Raw genomic sequence first — 17,941 nt, forward strand, 5'->3', positions numbered from 1 at the left:
CGAGGAGGGAGGTCTCCGATATGTCGTCAACTTTAGTGCTGTACTGCGTCACCTACACGTGACATCGATACGGGAGAGGGAGAGAGAGAGAGAGGGTGCGAGAGTACTACATCACCTACAAGAAAATTGGTTGATTAAAATCAACATGGCCGAAGCAATGTTTTCATAAAAGAAGCGGTATTGTACGGGCACATGTTGAATTTGGGTTACATGTGTTGCAGAGTATTTCAAAATCCGTAGGCATAAAAACATGCAAAGAAGAGTGATAGGTCCCTGTTGTGAATATAGTCAAGTGGATAAATTGATTACTTATGTTTCACACTAGTTTTGCTGTTACAGCAGTCTCTCTCATGAACGGACACCCTTGGGCCAGTGCAAACCTGTCCGTACATTGCAGGTGGCCGGTCACGGGAGAGGTCCCCCCCCCTCCCCATCACACACACTCAGGCACACTGACGGACTGAGTGAGTCTTTGCTACTGGTGAACGAGCTCTACTTGTCCTAAAACAATAAGGTCAAACTACTACAACTTATAACTGAAAGGGAAAAAAAAACTGTCCTGTAAAAATGACGTTAAATCAACGGTGTCAGAAAAAGAGAGATAAAAGAAATCCTCAAATTCCTGAGGATACATGAAACAGCCACGAACATACTCACAGAGGCACACATGCTTGTGCAGATACCTTGCAAAAATATGAATTGAAAACCTGCATATGTGGTAATTTCTTTTTTTGTGTGTGTGTGGCTTTATTGAATACTTCAGGCAGTGACTTTTCCATGTCCAGTTTTCTCTTTCGTCTCTCTTACCCCTCGCATACCCACCCCCACCCCCTTACCCTCCACTCCCTTTACCCAGCCCCGACAGCACAAATTTGTAATCTGCAAGGCAGAGTACACATTTTCTAAAAGGAATTAAAACTACTCCTCTTCAATTATATCCAGAGATCTTCCAGCTGTCTCCACCATAAGCCAAGTGGTCGAGTCTTATACCCCCTTTCCACACAACCGTTCTAGGTCCCGTTCCCGTACCGACCAAGGAACGGTGCGGGCACGGGAGGGATCGGGACAGAACCGCAATGAACGTAACTGATCGTTAACGGAACTGCTTTGAACGGTAGGGTCGGTAGGGACGGCTGAGTTTGGGCTGCATGTTCACATTTTTAGCCGTTCCCCTCCCGATCACAATGAACGGTAATGGAACCTCAACCCATCGGTAACGGGAATTACGCTTGGATCGTTAAAAGGAACTTAAAACAACGGTAACGCAACGGTAGCGCTCTCACACACAGAGTTGTCATACCCGCATTCCACACATCCGTTCTAGGTCCCGTTCCCTTACCGACCAAGGACGGCTGCCACTATGGTCAGGCGCTGCTGAAAGATGCCAAAAAACGGCCGTTTGCGCAGCGTTTCATTGTTGTGGCAGCATTCCCTGGTTGATACGGGAACGGGACAAAGAACGGTTGTGTGGAATGTATAACTTTTGACACCGACAAACTGAAGAATAAACAGATTTATGAGGTAACCGTCTCAATGGTCCAGGCTCAGGAAACAAAGAGTATATAAATTATGGCCTGGGGCGATTGTAGCTTCCCTTCTTTGTGTCCGATAGACAAGGACAATAAATAGTAGAGCATAGTGCAATTTCATGTTGGCATCTTCTCCACTGAAAGCTATAACCCAAAGACTGAAGACCAAAGTGCTTTACCCCACTTCTGACCCGAATCACCCCCCTCCTGCTAGGTACACGTGCACTCAAGTTAACCTCTGCTTTGACCTGTGTGCCAGGAGTCGGATGAGAGAGAGAGAGAGAGCGAGAGACACACACACACACATAGACAGAGACAGACATAGAAAGACAGAAGCGGAGAGACTCAGAGGGAGACACAGACAAAGACATACATACAGAGAGAGAGAGAGAGAGAGAGAGAGAGAGAGAGAGAGAGAGAGAGAGAGAGAGAGAGAGAGAGAGAGAGAGAGAGAGAGAGAGAGAACTCGAAAACTTTATTACAGAGAGAGAGAGAGAGAGAGAGAGAGAGAGAGAGAGAGAGAGAGAGAGAGAGAGAGAGAGAGAGAGAGAGAGAGAGAGTGGTTCAAGTGCGTGAAGTGATGTAAAACATCCCAGAGCAGGAACAAGATTCTGAACATTTTCAGCAGTTTTGTAAAATCGAGGGCTTGGGAGAGAGAGAGAGAGCACCTACCTGCACGGTCTGTCGTCAACTTAAAAACAAATATTGACACCTTTGGTGTTTCTGATCGCGTACACGATGAAATATAAGACAGCAGTCCTCCATTATAAATTATCACATCTGATGTGGCTGTGATATCCACATTTATCAATGTCCAGAGGAGGAAACATATCAGATCGAGGCGTAAGCCGAGATACGCCTCGATCTGACATGCTTCCGCCTTTTGAGAAGGTAGATTTCGATTCAGAAAATAACCGAACTCATGGATTTTATATTGATTTACACGTGTTCAAGCTTGTAGCGCTGTTACTAGTATAAATGCGTTATATGTATGTTGTCCGCATCATAGATTATATTGTGTACATTTGAGCGTTCGGAACTTTTTCAATCGCTAAAAAGTAGTCATCACAAAATATGACTTCTCACCCCTTGAGCTATCGAGGATTCACGATGCTTCCTGGGTGAATAACGTTTGATTTCTGACTGTTTCAGAATGGCATCGCTGGACCTTTCTGGTACGCCGTGGGAATCATTGCCAACATCTTCATCTTTCCCATATTCTCCGTGCAATTCAAGACCAAGGCGCCTGGTGCGAAGACATATCTCCAGGTAATGCCCCTGTCACACTTGACTGGATAGAGCCTCCGAACGTGAAACGGATGGCATATTTGTTTAGCCGTTGGCAAAGTGGTCAGTCCGGTAGAAAAATCCAAACCACGGCCGTATTTGCACCGAACATGGAACGGTTGAAACGTACCGGTAACGAACATGTAACGCACGGCTACAGTTCAACCAGCCAAGTGTCTCCGAATGATTGACGAACAACATGAACATGAACATGAACCGGCCAATCAGAACGCGCACAGGATTCATTCCGGATAAACCGAACACATAACGGACATCAACGGGCGCGTGCAGGAAACAACAACGTGTTTGTCCGTTAGGTGTTCGTTTAAGGTCCGGTTAATGCGTGGCGTATGCGTTCAAGTTCCATCTACGGACTGGATAACGTATATCCCCCCCCGTACACCTACAGCATATAAACGAAGGAATTACGAACACTGACAGGAGATATACAGGACAGAACGGACATGCACAGGACAGCCAACGAATATTCTTGTTCGTCACTGTCCGTTTCAAGTTTTGTGCATGCACAAAACTTTCTAACGGATGCAGGCGGACACACCGCACATCACCTGACATGAAACGAATGTTCCGAACATAAAACGGACATAAAACGAACATAAAACGAACATCACCGGATAAACAAATATGTCATCCGTTACACGTTCGGAGGCTCTATCCGGTCAAGTGTGACAGGGCCTTAAGTCATTGACCATTGCAACCACTGCTAAATGCGACCTTTTGAAGATTAGATAGCCTCATTTACGTAAAACGATCATGTGGACCACCAGCATCTGTCCAGTTGCTTGCATGCAATTACGTCGAACACTATCTCCAACAATTATTGCCCAAAAATGAATAGCCCGGTTGCTTTCTGTGAAGTGAGAATATTTTGCCGAATTAATTTTTCAGATTGAGATATGTACTATAGGTGTAAGTTTACTCTCTCTCTCTCTCTCTCTCTCTCTCTCAAAAGTCTAAAAAATAAAAATTGTATAATTAAATATTGTTTACTTACGTGAACTATATAGTAGCGTACGCATGTGTGTGAGAATGTACGTGCACGCGTGTATGCATGTGTGTGTGTGTGTGTGTGTGTGTGTGTGTGTGTGTGTGTGTGTGTGTGTGTACTCTGTACATGTTCAAAGGAGAGGTTGGAAGATTAGGCTAAGCCTGAAACCTTTTTCCTTTTAAAACGAAGTCATGCGTTCTGTGTTCTTTCTCTCTACCTCTCTCCCCATCTTCCAAGAGTCTCTCTTTTTTTGTTCGCTTTTTTCAGATGTTTTTGTGTTCTCCTTCCCCTCTCTCTCTCTCTCTCTCTCTCTCTCTGTGAATCGCGAGGTGACAGTTGTGACATAATGCAATCACTGTCGAGGAAGCGGCTTGCCAAGGCGGGAGGAAAGACGACAGAAATCGAAACCAGATTCCTTTGAAGCCCCCCAATATGACGCCACCGACAAAGGATTATTATTACGGGAGGGGTCGACGTAAGTTGCGTCCCTTTATTGACGGAAAGCGCAATGGACGAATGTCGCGTCAGCCGGCTTTACAGTCCTTCATCCATACAAGGCTTGTAAAACAAAACTGTAATGCTACAAAGTGTGCAAAGTAGAACTGGACAGATTTGATAGTTTCTGAATTAATTATTACTCTAGTTATGTAACTCTTAAATTCTGACGTGAAAAGTGTCAACACATTGTTTCAATCGCTGAAAATAGTATACGTTATTTGTAAAATTGTTTTTAATCCAACATAAGACATTTTACACCTATCAATACAGCCATTGGTGTCCGAGGCATTCAGCAGGTCACCTAAAATCAGCCCTGGTTGGTCAGATTAATCACATGATGCACTAAAATAGTCATAACGAGCGTTTTAATGCAATATTTTCCACACCGATCGTTCGATGACATTTTAGAAGCGGCAATATATAGCAGGACTTATTGACTCATGTTGTGCGTCTTTTCCCTCCCTCTCTCTCTTTCTCTCCCTTCTTCCCTTCTCTCTCTCTCTCTGATGTCCTGAAAGATCTCTGATGCGTCATCTCTCAAAACAAGCTGCTGCTGCCACTCGAAAATGTCATCACAATGCACGAAGCCCATCAAAGTGCACGACAGTAGCTAATAACCAGTGCATATTTTAGCTTTGATAAACTTTCATTAGTCCCCATGACATGACCTGCCAGTTCAGTGAGTGTTCTTCGGTCCCCGTACAAAGCATAATTACTTTCACATTTATGAGAGCTCCTTGTAGTGTGTCGCCCAATGCAGGACATTAATATAAGTCGCTTGAAGCGATATCAAAGCACTGGAGTCAATCTTTCGGTCTGAATTTAAAATATCAACCCTGAAAACCTGGGTTTAGACAGTCAATCACCGAGACTAGTGATGCTTGGCTAGCCAAAGCCCGAAGACCTAGACGGGTCGCGCTGGTCTCCATGAAAAATGCGAACATAGTATCGATTTTCGTTAAGTTTGAGCACATTTCCAGAGTAAACATGACATATGTATAGTTGTTTTTACTTCTTTCTTTTTTTTTCTTTATTGGGGGGGGGGGGGGGGGGGGGGGGATTTTGAAAATGGTAAAGAATGCAGTGCCATAATTTTGAATCTTATTAAACTTTCAATTTTAATTAGAATTTTCAGAAATTTAATAAACCAATTTATTAGATATACATGTGTTATAAACTGCCGTGTGCTGACAAAACCGAGTAAGTCCATTTTTTTCAAAAATGATATTTTTTGTTCATCAAAGCTTAGAAATTAAGGTGCACCTTATGTGTAAATTGTGACTTTGTGAAATAAATAGATAAGGAGATATAAAAAAGTAAGTCCACACCTTAAAAACTGTTTAAAGTACATCTGCCATGTGCTGACAAAACCGAGTAAGTCCATTTTTTCCCAAAAATGATATCTTTTTGTTCATCAAAACTAAGAAATCAAGAAGCAGCCTGTGTGTAAATTTTGACTTTGTAAAATAAATAGATAAGGAGATATAGAAAAGTAAGTCCACAACTTCAAACATTTCTCCAAAAAAATTACATGTCAATTTGCTGGTAAAACCAAGTAAGTCCATCCACCAATCACAAGAACCTTTATGACGCTATAACCAATCAGAATGCAATGTTTTTGGCAGTATGACGTCAAAGTCAATCCGAATATTCTTGCGGCATTTTACTTGTTAGTAGGGGTGCTAGTTTTGGTGCAAGCATGGCTGCTAAAGAAGTAGTGTTGTCAAGATAAATGACAAAACAGTGAAAATAACGTTAACATTACGAATTTGCACAAGATGGAGAGAGAGAGAGAGAGAGAGAGAGAGAGAGAGAGAGAGAGAGAGAGAGAGAGAGAGAGAGAGAGAGAGAGAGAGAGAGAGAGAGAGAGAGAGACTAAACAGGGAGAGAGTGAGAGAGGGGAAAGAAATCAGGGTCGAGGGGGGGGGGGGGATGGAGAGAGAGAGAGAGAAATAAAGGGAAAGAGGAATTAGGGAAGGAGGAAGAGAGTAAGAGGGAGAGAGATAGCGAGAGAGGTTGGGAGGGATAGAAAGAGAGATGGAGGGAGGAAAAGAGAGAGATAGGGAGGGATAGAGGGAGGGAGAGAGAGAGAGAGACAAGGATGAGGGCCCCAAAGGGTTTAAAATCGTGATCGTGATTGGCGTTTTTTGACCTTTCTGTGACCGTGATTGCCGAAATTTCCATTTCTGTGATCGTGATGGGACTTTGCTCGTGATCCGTGATGACAAAAAAATCAAGTCTCGTGATCGTGATCGTCATTTGTTTTCGTGATCGTGATGGGCATTATTGCAAAACATTTTATTTTCAACGTACATTTTTCACAGCTGTATCACTCTATGATCCTCTATTCGTCAAGGAGCCAATCCCGATTGAAGGGAAGCAACAACACATTCAGAAATATGATTTTGACAGCGATTGCTTCCCTTTAAGAGAACCAATCACACAAAAAAAGAGATCCAATCAGAAGGCGAATTGCAAAAGTCTGCCAAACTTCATCCAATGGAAGGGCTTCGTGCTAAAGTTTTGAGCGCATTCAGTCAAATTCGAATTCGAAGATCAAAAATGGTGTGCAGCGGTACTGTCATCAAACTTCTGTTATATTTTATGGATTCAAGCCAGACCAAAGCATGCGGCGAGAATGCCTTCCTTGATGGAAAGGTCCGGCTACGATTCCGTCTTTCCGAAGACGAAATGTCAAGGTATGTTGATCTATTCAGGGCCGGACTAGGTAAGTACTAGGGGGGGGGGAGTTACAGATGGGGGTCCATGGGGCAAAGCCCCTTGGTGGGGGTCCAGGGGGCGAAGCCCCCTTGGTGCGGGTTGCAAAAGGTAAATTCGACAGCAAGCTGTATAGGCAATGAAGAAGAATTGAGATTGTAAGGACTCATACTTTTCATCACAAAAATCGTTGAAGAAAAATGTCTTTCGAAAGGGGGTGAGAGGTGCGATTTCTCCTCGGATTTCATGATGATCCAGATGCAGCAACGTGGACACGCTTGGCATAGATTCTAATTGTCGCTTCTTTGCATTAAGCTTGGATTTATTTTAGCGGCTGTAAACTTATCAACAATGGGTTAAATTCAGGAACTATGGCGGGGAGACGTGCCAGTTTGGGTCACTTGATCCTCATGTCAAAGTCGATCAAAGTCATGTTCGTTGGGGATTTTGTTATCATAGACTCTACCATCACACATACATGTACTTTAATTTCAATCCACCCAATACTTTTTGAGAAAATGGGTTTAAAAGATTTAGCTCTGGAGATGTGAAATTGTGCAAGTATATATTCATGTGTGTGAGTGAGGGTGTGGGAGTTGAATGTGTATGAGTGTATATTCCTTCACCCACCTTCATGATCCCTAGACTGACCGTTAGTCAGGATTATAGACTCTACCATCACACATACATGTACTTTAATTTCAATCCACCCAATAGTTTTTGAGAAAATGGGTTTAAAAGATTTAGCTCTGGAAATGTGAAATTGTGCAAGTATATATATTCATGTGTGTGAGTGAGGGTGTGGGAGTTGAATGTGTATGAGTGCAGGGGCGGATTAGGGGGGGGGGGGTTACAGGGGTTCCGGAACCCCCCCCCCCGGCTGTAAAAAAAAAAATTAATACTAACTTTAAAAGAAATAACGAGTGGCCGCTGACACCAGTTGATCATGTTTAAAATCAGGGATAAGCCATAAATTGTTCATAAAATAGCTAAAACTCTTCAGCTTCTGGGGGGCTAAGCCCCCCAGACCCCCCAACGGGGCCTTGCCCATGTACCCCACAAGGTCTACCCCTGGACCCCAGGTTGTAACCCACCCCCCCTCCCCCTCCTCTCTGGCTTAACTGCTCCGCCCCTGGAGTGTATATTCCTGTGAGTGTCTGTATGAGAGAGAGAGAGCGAGAGAAAAAACAATGAAAACAACATTCTTGTAATTGTTACTGATTACAAATCATGATATGTATTTTTATGTGTGAATGAAACAGAATTAAAAAAAATAATAAAAAAGTGCAACAGTTGTTACTTTGTGTTGAATAAACAATAGATCCAGAGGAGCGAATTACTGTGTGGTTGTGTTTACTTTGACACGTGCTTTCTGTACCTGCAACTTTTACCGTGACCGTGATTTGCCACTGGTGTTCGTGATCGTGAAAACAAAAATCAAGGTAACTGTGATCGTGAAAGCTAAAATTTCCCTTCCCGTGATCGTGATGATACCCCCCCTTTGGGGCCCTCAAGGATCGTCAGGAGAATTATATCATAGATAGAGAAGAAAAATTTTAAAATAAAACGTCATAAGGTGACGTCATTATGTCTCGCCTTATCGAAAGAGGTCATTTGTGTGTTCTAAACTTTAAATGACGTCATTTGTGAGTTCTAAACTTAAAATGACGTATTTTCTGTATGGGTCGTCTGACAAGAATTTTAAAACTATCATTATAGGAAAATTGGGAACCCCTTGGACTTACTTGGTTTTGTCAAAACATTCATGCACACTTAAAAAGTTGTTTTTGGTTGTGGACTTACTTGTTCATATCTGCTTATCTAAGCACTCTAAAAAGTAGAAATTAGCACACAAGATGCGCATTGATTTTTTCTTTTTGATGGACAAAAAATATCATTTTGAAAAAAAAAGACTTACCAAAGCGGAAGGTCGTGGGTTCGAATCCCGGCCGCACCTGACGGGTAATTAAGGTGAAGATTTTACCGATATCCCAGGTCAACTTACGTGCAGGCCTGCTGGTGCCTTATCACCCTTCGTGTGTACACGCAAGCACAAGACCAAGTGCGCACGGAAAAGATCGTGCAGTCCAAAGCAGAGTTCGGTGGGTTATAGAAACACGAAAATACCCAGCATGCTTTCACCGAAAACGGCGTATGGCTGCCTAAATGGTTTTGTAAAAACGGTCATCCACGTACAAATCCACTCGTGCAAAAGCACAGGTGTACGTGGGAGTTTCAGCCCACGAACGCAAAAGAAGAAGAAGAAGCAGAACTAAAACGCCTTCACAAAAATTGCGCCCTCGCTGTTAAAACCCGTCAATCGGGACAGTGAATGTTTCCGTACCATGTCCACACAGCACCTGAATTGCTTAATATCAATTCAAACGTAACACATCTATAAATAGATTCAGGAAACATTGACACCTGCAATAAAATCACTTTCGTGCCTGTGCTAGCATTTTAATGTCCAGAAATATTTCGTAATAACAATTTCAAGAAACGATTTTTAAGACATCAAACCCGGGTAAATATGTTTGATTTGAATTTCAAATAATGTGATTTAAGGCTGTAACTATAGTAGTAACCGTACCACCCAAACTTACAACAACAAAACATTACCGGAACAAAAAAACATGCTGTGTAGCTTAAAAAATTGTACGTGAATAATATGTATTTTAGCAAATCACCGCAATCTGATATGCTCATCATTCTCCAAGGCACTCAAACTAACACTCACGTACACAGTCATACACAAGAACCAGCTTTTATTCTTGACTGGACATAGTCCTTAGATCAAGACTGGTTTTAATCAGAACAAACACACAAACGCACACATTGTTACAGGTTCGCTTCGAAAGTATCTGTGAGAATCGTACCGAAATGAGCCAGAGCGTTGTTTAGAGATCAAATAAGCAAAGGGAAGTAAGCGCTCTAATGTGCACACGACATGTGTAATAGAGTAAGCGAGAGTTATACGGAACGTTTCTCCTGGCACCTGAGAGAATAACGCATTGAAATGAACAAGCGACTTTCATCCTCAAAAAAAGCACTACTTTTTCTTCCAAATGTTTTGACAAAACCAAGTAAGTCCACTTGCTTAGATCTGTCAAATTTTTTAGATCTGATATAATGGAAAAAAGTGACAAAACCAAGTAAGTCCACAAAATGCCCAACACAACAAAAACCATCCATCAGATCATTATCAAACTCGGGTTGTAAACGTACAATAATGCTATTTATCTTATTATCTCTGTAGGTTGATCAAGATAATCGTCACTTTTGAGAAATGTAATAAAACAGAAAAAGTCGTTTATCTCAGAACTAGCTTCAGTGGACTTACTCGGTTTTGTCAGCACACGGCAGTAAAGCTCCCAAGCGAAATTGCAATCCAATAGTCAGGATCGGATCAAAGGCTATTTGGCTAATATTTCAACAAATTTGATTCAATATCTGTGGCGACCTCTTTTTTTAAAAGCCGGATATGACGTCATTAAAGACATTTAAATAATTTGTTAAAAAGTTTGGGGATATGTGATCTAGAAGATTTTACATGTTGAGTTTCACAAACGTATGTCTGGTAAATTGCTCCACACGCACACCATCACATCCGAGTTTTCTGAATACAATTCGTAAAAAAATTGACTCAATGTAAAAAGTGCAGCCATCGGAAGGAAAATGTTGTGTAGCTTACTGTCACCGTTGATTCAGAAATATGTACACAATTTTTTAGGTGCTAAAAGAAACTATGAATCTCGTTTGGCGCACTGCAAAAATCAACCTTTATCGCCAAAAAAGAGTCACCCCAGTCACCCTTCCAACGACCTGCACGAAAGAGCCAACAACGTATTTTACACCCAATATGTTCTTCGCAGTCACCTAATCTTTTGAACTCGTCCTAATCCTAACTAAGCCCATGATGTTCGATCAGAAAATCCGGACAATATTATTTCTGAGGGTAGACGACAAATTGAAGATTGTGGAACAAATCTGAAGTCCTAGGAAGGCGCGATTTCTGAAATTGATGCACGACTTCGAGAGCTGAGGGGCCAAGGGAAGTAACCCCGGTACAGCACCAGCAGACGATGAGAACGCGCGGTGATCATGGCTTCATTTCCCTGCCACATCGATCTTCACGCGTGTCGGGGCAAATCAGTGATCACCTCCACTTTTGTCTTTGCACTTTTTTTTGGCTTTGTAATAAGTTCAGGACATATAAACTGAATTTGAAGTTGAAGCTGGTCATAATGCTTGCCAGACGTCTTCCAACACGAGCAACGCGTTCATTAAATCTATGTGTGTGTGTGTATGTGTGTGTGGGTGTGTGTGTGTGCGTGTGTGTCTGTACTGTATGTGTGTGTTTTTACGTTACACAGTAGGAGAACACTTAGTCCTATAGCACTCCTCCCACGTCTTCACACCCTCCTCCATCCCCCCTCCCCCTCTTCAATCTAATTCGATAGGTTTGAATCGCTAAGTTTCTATGGATATCAGAAACGGCTTTTTGAAAAATTCTACCATGCACTCAATTGTCGAATTTGCCGTTTTATTGGCAGAAGGGGTTTTGGCAGAACTGTTTTACTCCGAAAACAGACGTGACTTTCATGTTAAACTGCAAAACCAAGAATAGAAGAAACAGAGGAGAAACTCCACGACAAAAAAAGTGGGGATAGAATAATATGATCAATAATACGATTGTCGGGTTCTCTGTCTAGAAGTCTCGTTGGTAGCTTGCAAAGCGACAGGGCCTGTCATCTGTTCGACTTAAATGCAATCTATCCCGTCTTGTGTTCCGCAGTCTTCGATACATGATGACCAAACAGAAATCGTGTGTAAAATGTCATGAGATTCATGTATCGAAATACTCCAGTGCTGATCTCCTTGTTGTCCTATTTACATCATGAAGGGGCCAGAGAGAGAGAGAGAGAGAGAGAGAGAGAGAGAGAGAGAGAGAGAGAGAGAGAGAGAGAGAGAGACAGAGACAGAGACAGAGAAAGAGAGAGAGAGAGAGAGACAGAGAGAGAGAGACAGACAGACAGACAGACAGACTGAGAGAGAGATCCTTCATGACTTATCGGTTGCTTAGGGATTGTACCATATTTTTGATTGCCGATGATCGTTTACGTTGGCAGGAGATCAAACCTTATTGCTTCCGAACTATTTATTGGAATAGTTTGCAAAGACATGCCGCATACATATAATCATACCAAAGGAGCACAACAAGCTATGCACAATGCATAAAGCCTGTCCTTAACAGGGCGAAGTCGACTACGCGAAGTACACTTCGCGAAGCTGGCCGCACGAAGCTTTAGCACAAAGTTTTCTGTAAAAAGTCTTCCCGAAGTCTTCGCGAAATCGACTTCTGGCTCAATTAAGGACCGACTTTAAGCTTCCCCCTTGAATTCGCTATGTCCTCAGATCATTCACGCGCGGTTCGGCAGGCGGGCGCACATGGTGTTCTGCTTCTTTGCCATCCTGACCAACCTGGTCATCACCATCGGCGTGCTCCTGGCGGGTAAGGCCACCATCCAGTCGCTGACGAAGAACGCGTCGGACGAGTACGCCGTGCTCATCATGGCCACGCTGTTCGGGTCGTACTCGCTGATTGGCGGCCTGGGCACCACCTTCTACGTGTCCTACTTCAACGCCTGCCTGGTCTTCATCCTGCTCATCGTCTTCGTGGTGAAGATCCTGCACAACACGGACGACCAGTGGAAGAACATCGGCGACACCAGCAGGATGTACGAGGCCATCTCCTGCATTGAGGGACCGAAGGACAACCTCGACAACAGCTACATCACCTTCAGGTCGGTTTGCTTATCAGTCTAGCTGTCACCAGAGTGAGTTGTCTGTCAGCTTCACGAGAAACCTTAGCACAACCTCGATGACAGCTACATCACTTCAGCTTGGTTTGGTTATCAGTCTGTCACCAGACTGCGCTATCTGTCATCTTCACGCGAAACCTTAGGGCAACCCCAATGACAGCCATAGCTCCTTTAGGTTGGTTAGTCATAAGTCTGTCGTCAGAGCCCGTTTTCTTGTTAATGAGTCCACTACCTCCATGAAGGGCTACGTCGCCTTTAGTCGTTTTTCTCTCTCTCAGTCTGTCACCTTCATACAGGGCATCATGACAACATCTACACCACATACATCACCTTCAGGTTTGTAGGGAGTTTAGCAAGGTTTTCTTATGTGCTTGTGGTTGTGTGTCCAACATCTTCATTGGAGGAACTCAGGACAAACTCAACAGCTACATCACCTTCAGGGTGGTGGTTGTTCATGAGTCGGTCACCAGAGGGAGTTAGTTGTTCCAGAGCTCTATCTCCTGCATTGATGGAACTCAGAACAACCTCAATAACAGTTACATTACCTTCAGGCTGGCCGTTCATGGGTCTGTCACAAGAGTGAGTTTGTCGCCAAAGAAACTGCCCCCTTCGTATGAGACCTATGCTCTGTCATCTGCATGAGGGGCTCCACGATAGTCCTAACTGTAGCTACATCACCCTCTTTAGCGAATATGCACGAAAGACAATTTTCTATTTCAACGTAGACATGTTAATGTAAATTGAAAGTTGTGCTTTAATGACTATTGTCATAGCTGTTGCAATCTAATCGCCAAATCAAATGGTTTGGATGTTGTACAGGTCATGGGGCGCCTTCCTGTACGGGATCATCGAGATCTTCGTGTCGTCAGCAGTGACGTATTGCGACCAGGCGTCGTGGCAGTCACGCATCGCTGCCAAACCGGTGCAGGGGGTGTGGGGGTTTCTGCTGGCCGGTTTTATCTGGTTCTCCATCCCCAACGTAATGGCGGTCACAACCGGCATGGCCTACCTCGCACTCAGTTCCGAAAACGGCACCCATCTTCTGATGCCTGGAGAAATTGACGAGGGTTGGTCAAGATTTTGTTTTTATACGTGTTTTGTTTTGCTTCCTGTCGCATTGGCTGGACGCGGGGTGGGGGGCTTGTTTCATTTTTATTCTTCATTTTTATGACCGTTTTAAGTTATTAGTTAAATTTTAGTTGAGCTATCATACCACCGCAGATAGTTGCGTATTTGTTTGCTTGGTTGCCTGGGTCACAGGCACATGACAATAGTTCACTAGCTTCAGAAGGGGGTGTGATGAAGCTCTTCTACGCCTCTTGCACCCAGTATTGCCCAGCAGACTCTTACACAACCCCCCTTCCCCATAAAAAAAACCCAAATCGTGTCATTTCGACTGGGTGGATGTCCGGTGGCTTTCTGCAGATGGTACTAATCACGAGTAATAAACGTCAGTCTGTCTAATTTATCACTGATCAGCAGTAGAACATTTATGTCTCTCTGTATGTCCGTTATATGCATGTAGCTACTTGTCTCCTTTTTTTCTCCTATTCTTCTCGCACATATTACTATTACAGCTATACTACTTGTAAGTCTCGTTAAAATATGTCTATGCTTCTGACCCCTACCTACCCCGTCCAATTCGCCTGGCACGATTAATCACTGTTTATAGCGACTTGCAGGTCTCTGTAGACAAACACACACACACACACAAACACACACACACACACAATCCCTACCATACCTTCCCCCAATTCTCCTGACACGAATAACCAGTGTAGCTACTTGCAGGTCTGGTGACGCCGCTGATCGCGGAGAAGGTGTTGGGGTCAGCAGGGGGCATCCTTATACTGACCATGGGGGCCATGGCTCTCATGTCCACCGGCTCTGGTGAGGTCATGGCTCTCTCCTCCATCATCGTCTACGACATCTATCAGACCTACATCAGACCTTTCAGGTACAGTACGTTGTCTACCAAGCTGTGCAGAGTTTTCAAGTAAATGAAAATGAAATGTCTTTCTATTGACAGTCATTAATGGAGCAAATGTTGGTTGTTCTTTAACATAACACAAACATAACGTAAACTTAGTTTATGTTCAAGTTCAGAGAGGGTTCTTCTTCGTTCATGGGCTGAAACTTTTAACACCGAACCCGGTCGCGCTTGGTGGGTTAAGGGTGGAGATTTGTCTGATCTGCCAGGTCAACGTATGTGCAGACCTGCTAGTGCCTTATTCCCGTTCGTGTGTACACGCAAGCACAAGACCAAATGCACCCGGAAAAGATCCTGTAATCCTTGTCAGAATTCAGTGGGTTATAGAAACACGAAAATACCCAGCATGCTTCTCCCGAAATCGGCGTATGGCTTACTGAACATGAATGGCGTGGTAAAAACGGTCATACAAGTAAAAACCCACTCACGCAAAAACATGTGGGAGTTTAAGCCTGTGAACGAAGAAGAAGAACACTCAACCTTCGCATGGCAGGCCGGCGTCTTACTCACCAGACCATTGGAGAGATTTGAATTGCAGAGATTTGAATTGGAGAGATTTGAATTGACACTGTTCTTTACTGTTTCAGGAAAAATCTGCAGAGTGTTCATTGTGTGCTGTGTGGGAAAACAAAGAAATGCCTGGTCAGAAAACAACGTGCGGACGGAAGTAACGACTTGTCCGACTTGTGCGCATGCGTGGATGCTTCTCGCTGTCGACCGTGCTTACAGGATTTGGCAAGCAGCAGTGCCAAGGTATTGACCGCTGGGTTGGTTGTTGGTTTGTCCATGTCTTTTTAACCTATTAAGCTATTCGGGGCCGATTCAAGTGTGTTTCTTTTCTCAGTATACGTAACGATCTCCGTATTTGAAAATACGAAGTTTACAATTAGGTCTATTATAATAAAGCGAAGAAGGTTCTAAAAAACGCACATCTTTTCACACTTGCTACTTCATTATCTCTTCATCAAAAAATCTTGATTAACACTGAAAAGATAACATCCGTGGAGACGTCGCAGAATAAAACTTTATGAGTATCTGCACTATAGAGATTGTCGCGATCATCTTTTACGTTCACGTACTTGATTAGGACGTGTTCAATGGTACAAGGTTGATCGCATCCAAAACAGTAAGGCGGGTCTTGGCCCTTCAACGAGTAACCTTCACGGTGTACGTATACAACGCAATAAAGAAGTCTCGCATCTCACCACTTCGGTTCATTTCTTCCAGGTGGATTTCCACGAATCGAAGCCCTACATGTGCCCGACTCACGGTCGCTTCCGCCACTACATGGACTTCTTGTTCGAGTTCAAGAATTGGTGCATCGTCATGGTAACGGTATGCATCGTGCCGCTGGGTCTGGTGGTCTTCGAGTCCGGCATCGACCTCAACTGGATCTTCTACTCTGGCGCCATAGTGACCATCCCCTGCTTCCCACCTGTCATGCTGTCCATTATATGGGTCAAAGCCACGTCACAGGGACTCATTTCAGGTGAGGAGGGGCGGGGGCGGAGGGTTTCCTTGGGGTTGATAGATTATGGGGAATGTTTTGGAAAACTGAAAGATCAGGAAGGAAAAGTTTAGGAAAACGAAGATTGGTTTTAGGTGGGGTATATAACTCGGTTTCTACAATAACATTGCAGGCAGCCTATGCGGGCTGGTGGCAGGGATCACAGCTACGCTGTCCGCGGCCACAATGTACGAAGGGGGGCTCAACAACTTCCTCATCAACACGGTGCAGGACTACGCCATCCTGGCCGGCACGTGCAGCAGCTTCGGCTTCAGCGTGGCTGGCTGCATCATCGGGTCCCTGCTGACACACAACATCAAGACGGTGGAGGACGAGCAGGGCGAGTGGATGAAGATGTATGACATCGACAACCCCCTCCACCCCTGGGAGGTCAACTTCCGCGAGGACCTCCAAGGTTAGTTGTTCTTTTCTTTACCAATACAAAAGGCAACTCCACCTTCTTCAAAGGTTAGAACATTCGGAATTTGGAAAGTGAGGGGCGCAGAAGTACACCTTGACAGCTGCGAAGGAGTCACGTTCACGGAGGGTCATTCAACAACAAAATTTAACATGTGATTTACAAACAGGAAGGGTGACCCAAAATACTACTTTTCTTCAATGATCTTTTTACATTTAGTCAAGTTTTGACTAAATGTTTTAACATAGAGGGGAATCGAGACGAGGGTCGTGGTGTATGTGTGTGTGTGTGTCTGTCTGTGCGTGTGTGTGTGTAGAGCGATTCAGACCAAACTACTGGACCGATCTTTATGAAATTTGACATGAGAGTTCCTGGAAATGATATCCCCGGACGTTTTTTTTATTTTGTCGATAAATACCTTTGATGACGTCATATCCGGCTTTTTGTAAAAGTTGAGGCGGCACTGTCCCACCCTCATTTTTCAATCAAATTGATTGAAATTTTTGTAAAGCAATCTTCGACGAAGGCCGGACTTCGGTTTTGCATTTCAGCTTGGTGGCTTAACAATTAATTAATGACTTTGGTCACTAAAAATCTGAAAATTGTAATAATGTTTTTTTATATATAAAACGATCCAAATTGACGTTCATCTTATTCTACATCATTTCCTGATTCCAAAAACATATAAATATGTTATATTTGGATTAAAAAAAAGCTCTGAAAATGAAAAATATAAAAATTATGATCAAAATTAAATTTCCGAAATCGATTTAAAAACAATTTCATCTTATTCCTTGTTGGTTCCTGATTCCAAAAACATATAGATATGATATGTTTGGATTAAAAACACGCTCAGAAAGTTAAAACGAAGAGAGGTACAGAAAAGCGTGCTATGCAGCACAGCGAAACCACTACCGCGCTGAACAGGCTCGTCAGTTTCACTCTGTTTTGGACAAGCGGCGGACTACGGTCATTGTGAAAAAATGCAGTGCGTTCAGTTTCATTCTGTGAGTTCCACAGCTTGACTAAATGTAGTAATTTCGCCTTACGCGACTTGTTTCTTCTTCTCGCAGATCACGAATAAGGACGACCGAGCAACACACCAACTCCCAGTGTATTTTTCCTGGCAAACTTTGCATTAATTCTGATTTTTAGAGTGACTT

The 17,941-nt window shown here is 43.4% G+C and overlaps 1 protein-coding gene across 1 annotated transcript in view; it reads left to right on the plus strand.

Moving 5' to 3' along the window:
• LOC138969208 (uncharacterized) overlaps positions 1-17,941 on the plus strand; it is a 61,948-nt gene that overhangs the window by 38,987 nt on the left and 5,020 nt on the right. The window contains exons 4-10 of the mRNA XM_070341950.1: positions 2,682-2,798; positions 12,457-12,845; positions 13,683-13,930; positions 14,655-14,820; positions 15,441-15,606; positions 16,081-16,342; positions 16,494-16,775. Coding sequence (XP_070198051.1) covers positions 2,682-2,798; positions 12,457-12,845; positions 13,683-13,930; positions 14,655-14,820; positions 15,441-15,606; positions 16,081-16,342; positions 16,494-16,775 — 1,630 coding nt within the window. The remainder of the gene's footprint in view (positions 1-2,681; positions 2,799-12,456; positions 12,846-13,682; positions 13,931-14,654; positions 14,821-15,440; positions 15,607-16,080; positions 16,343-16,493; positions 16,776-17,941) is intronic.

Source organism: Littorina saxatilis, linkage group LG6 (genome assembly GCF_037325665.1).
Source record: "Littorina saxatilis isolate snail1 linkage group LG6, US_GU_Lsax_2.0, whole genome shotgun sequence".
Lineage (NCBI taxonomy): Eukaryota > Metazoa > Mollusca > Gastropoda > Littorinimorpha > Littorinidae > Littorina > Littorina saxatilis.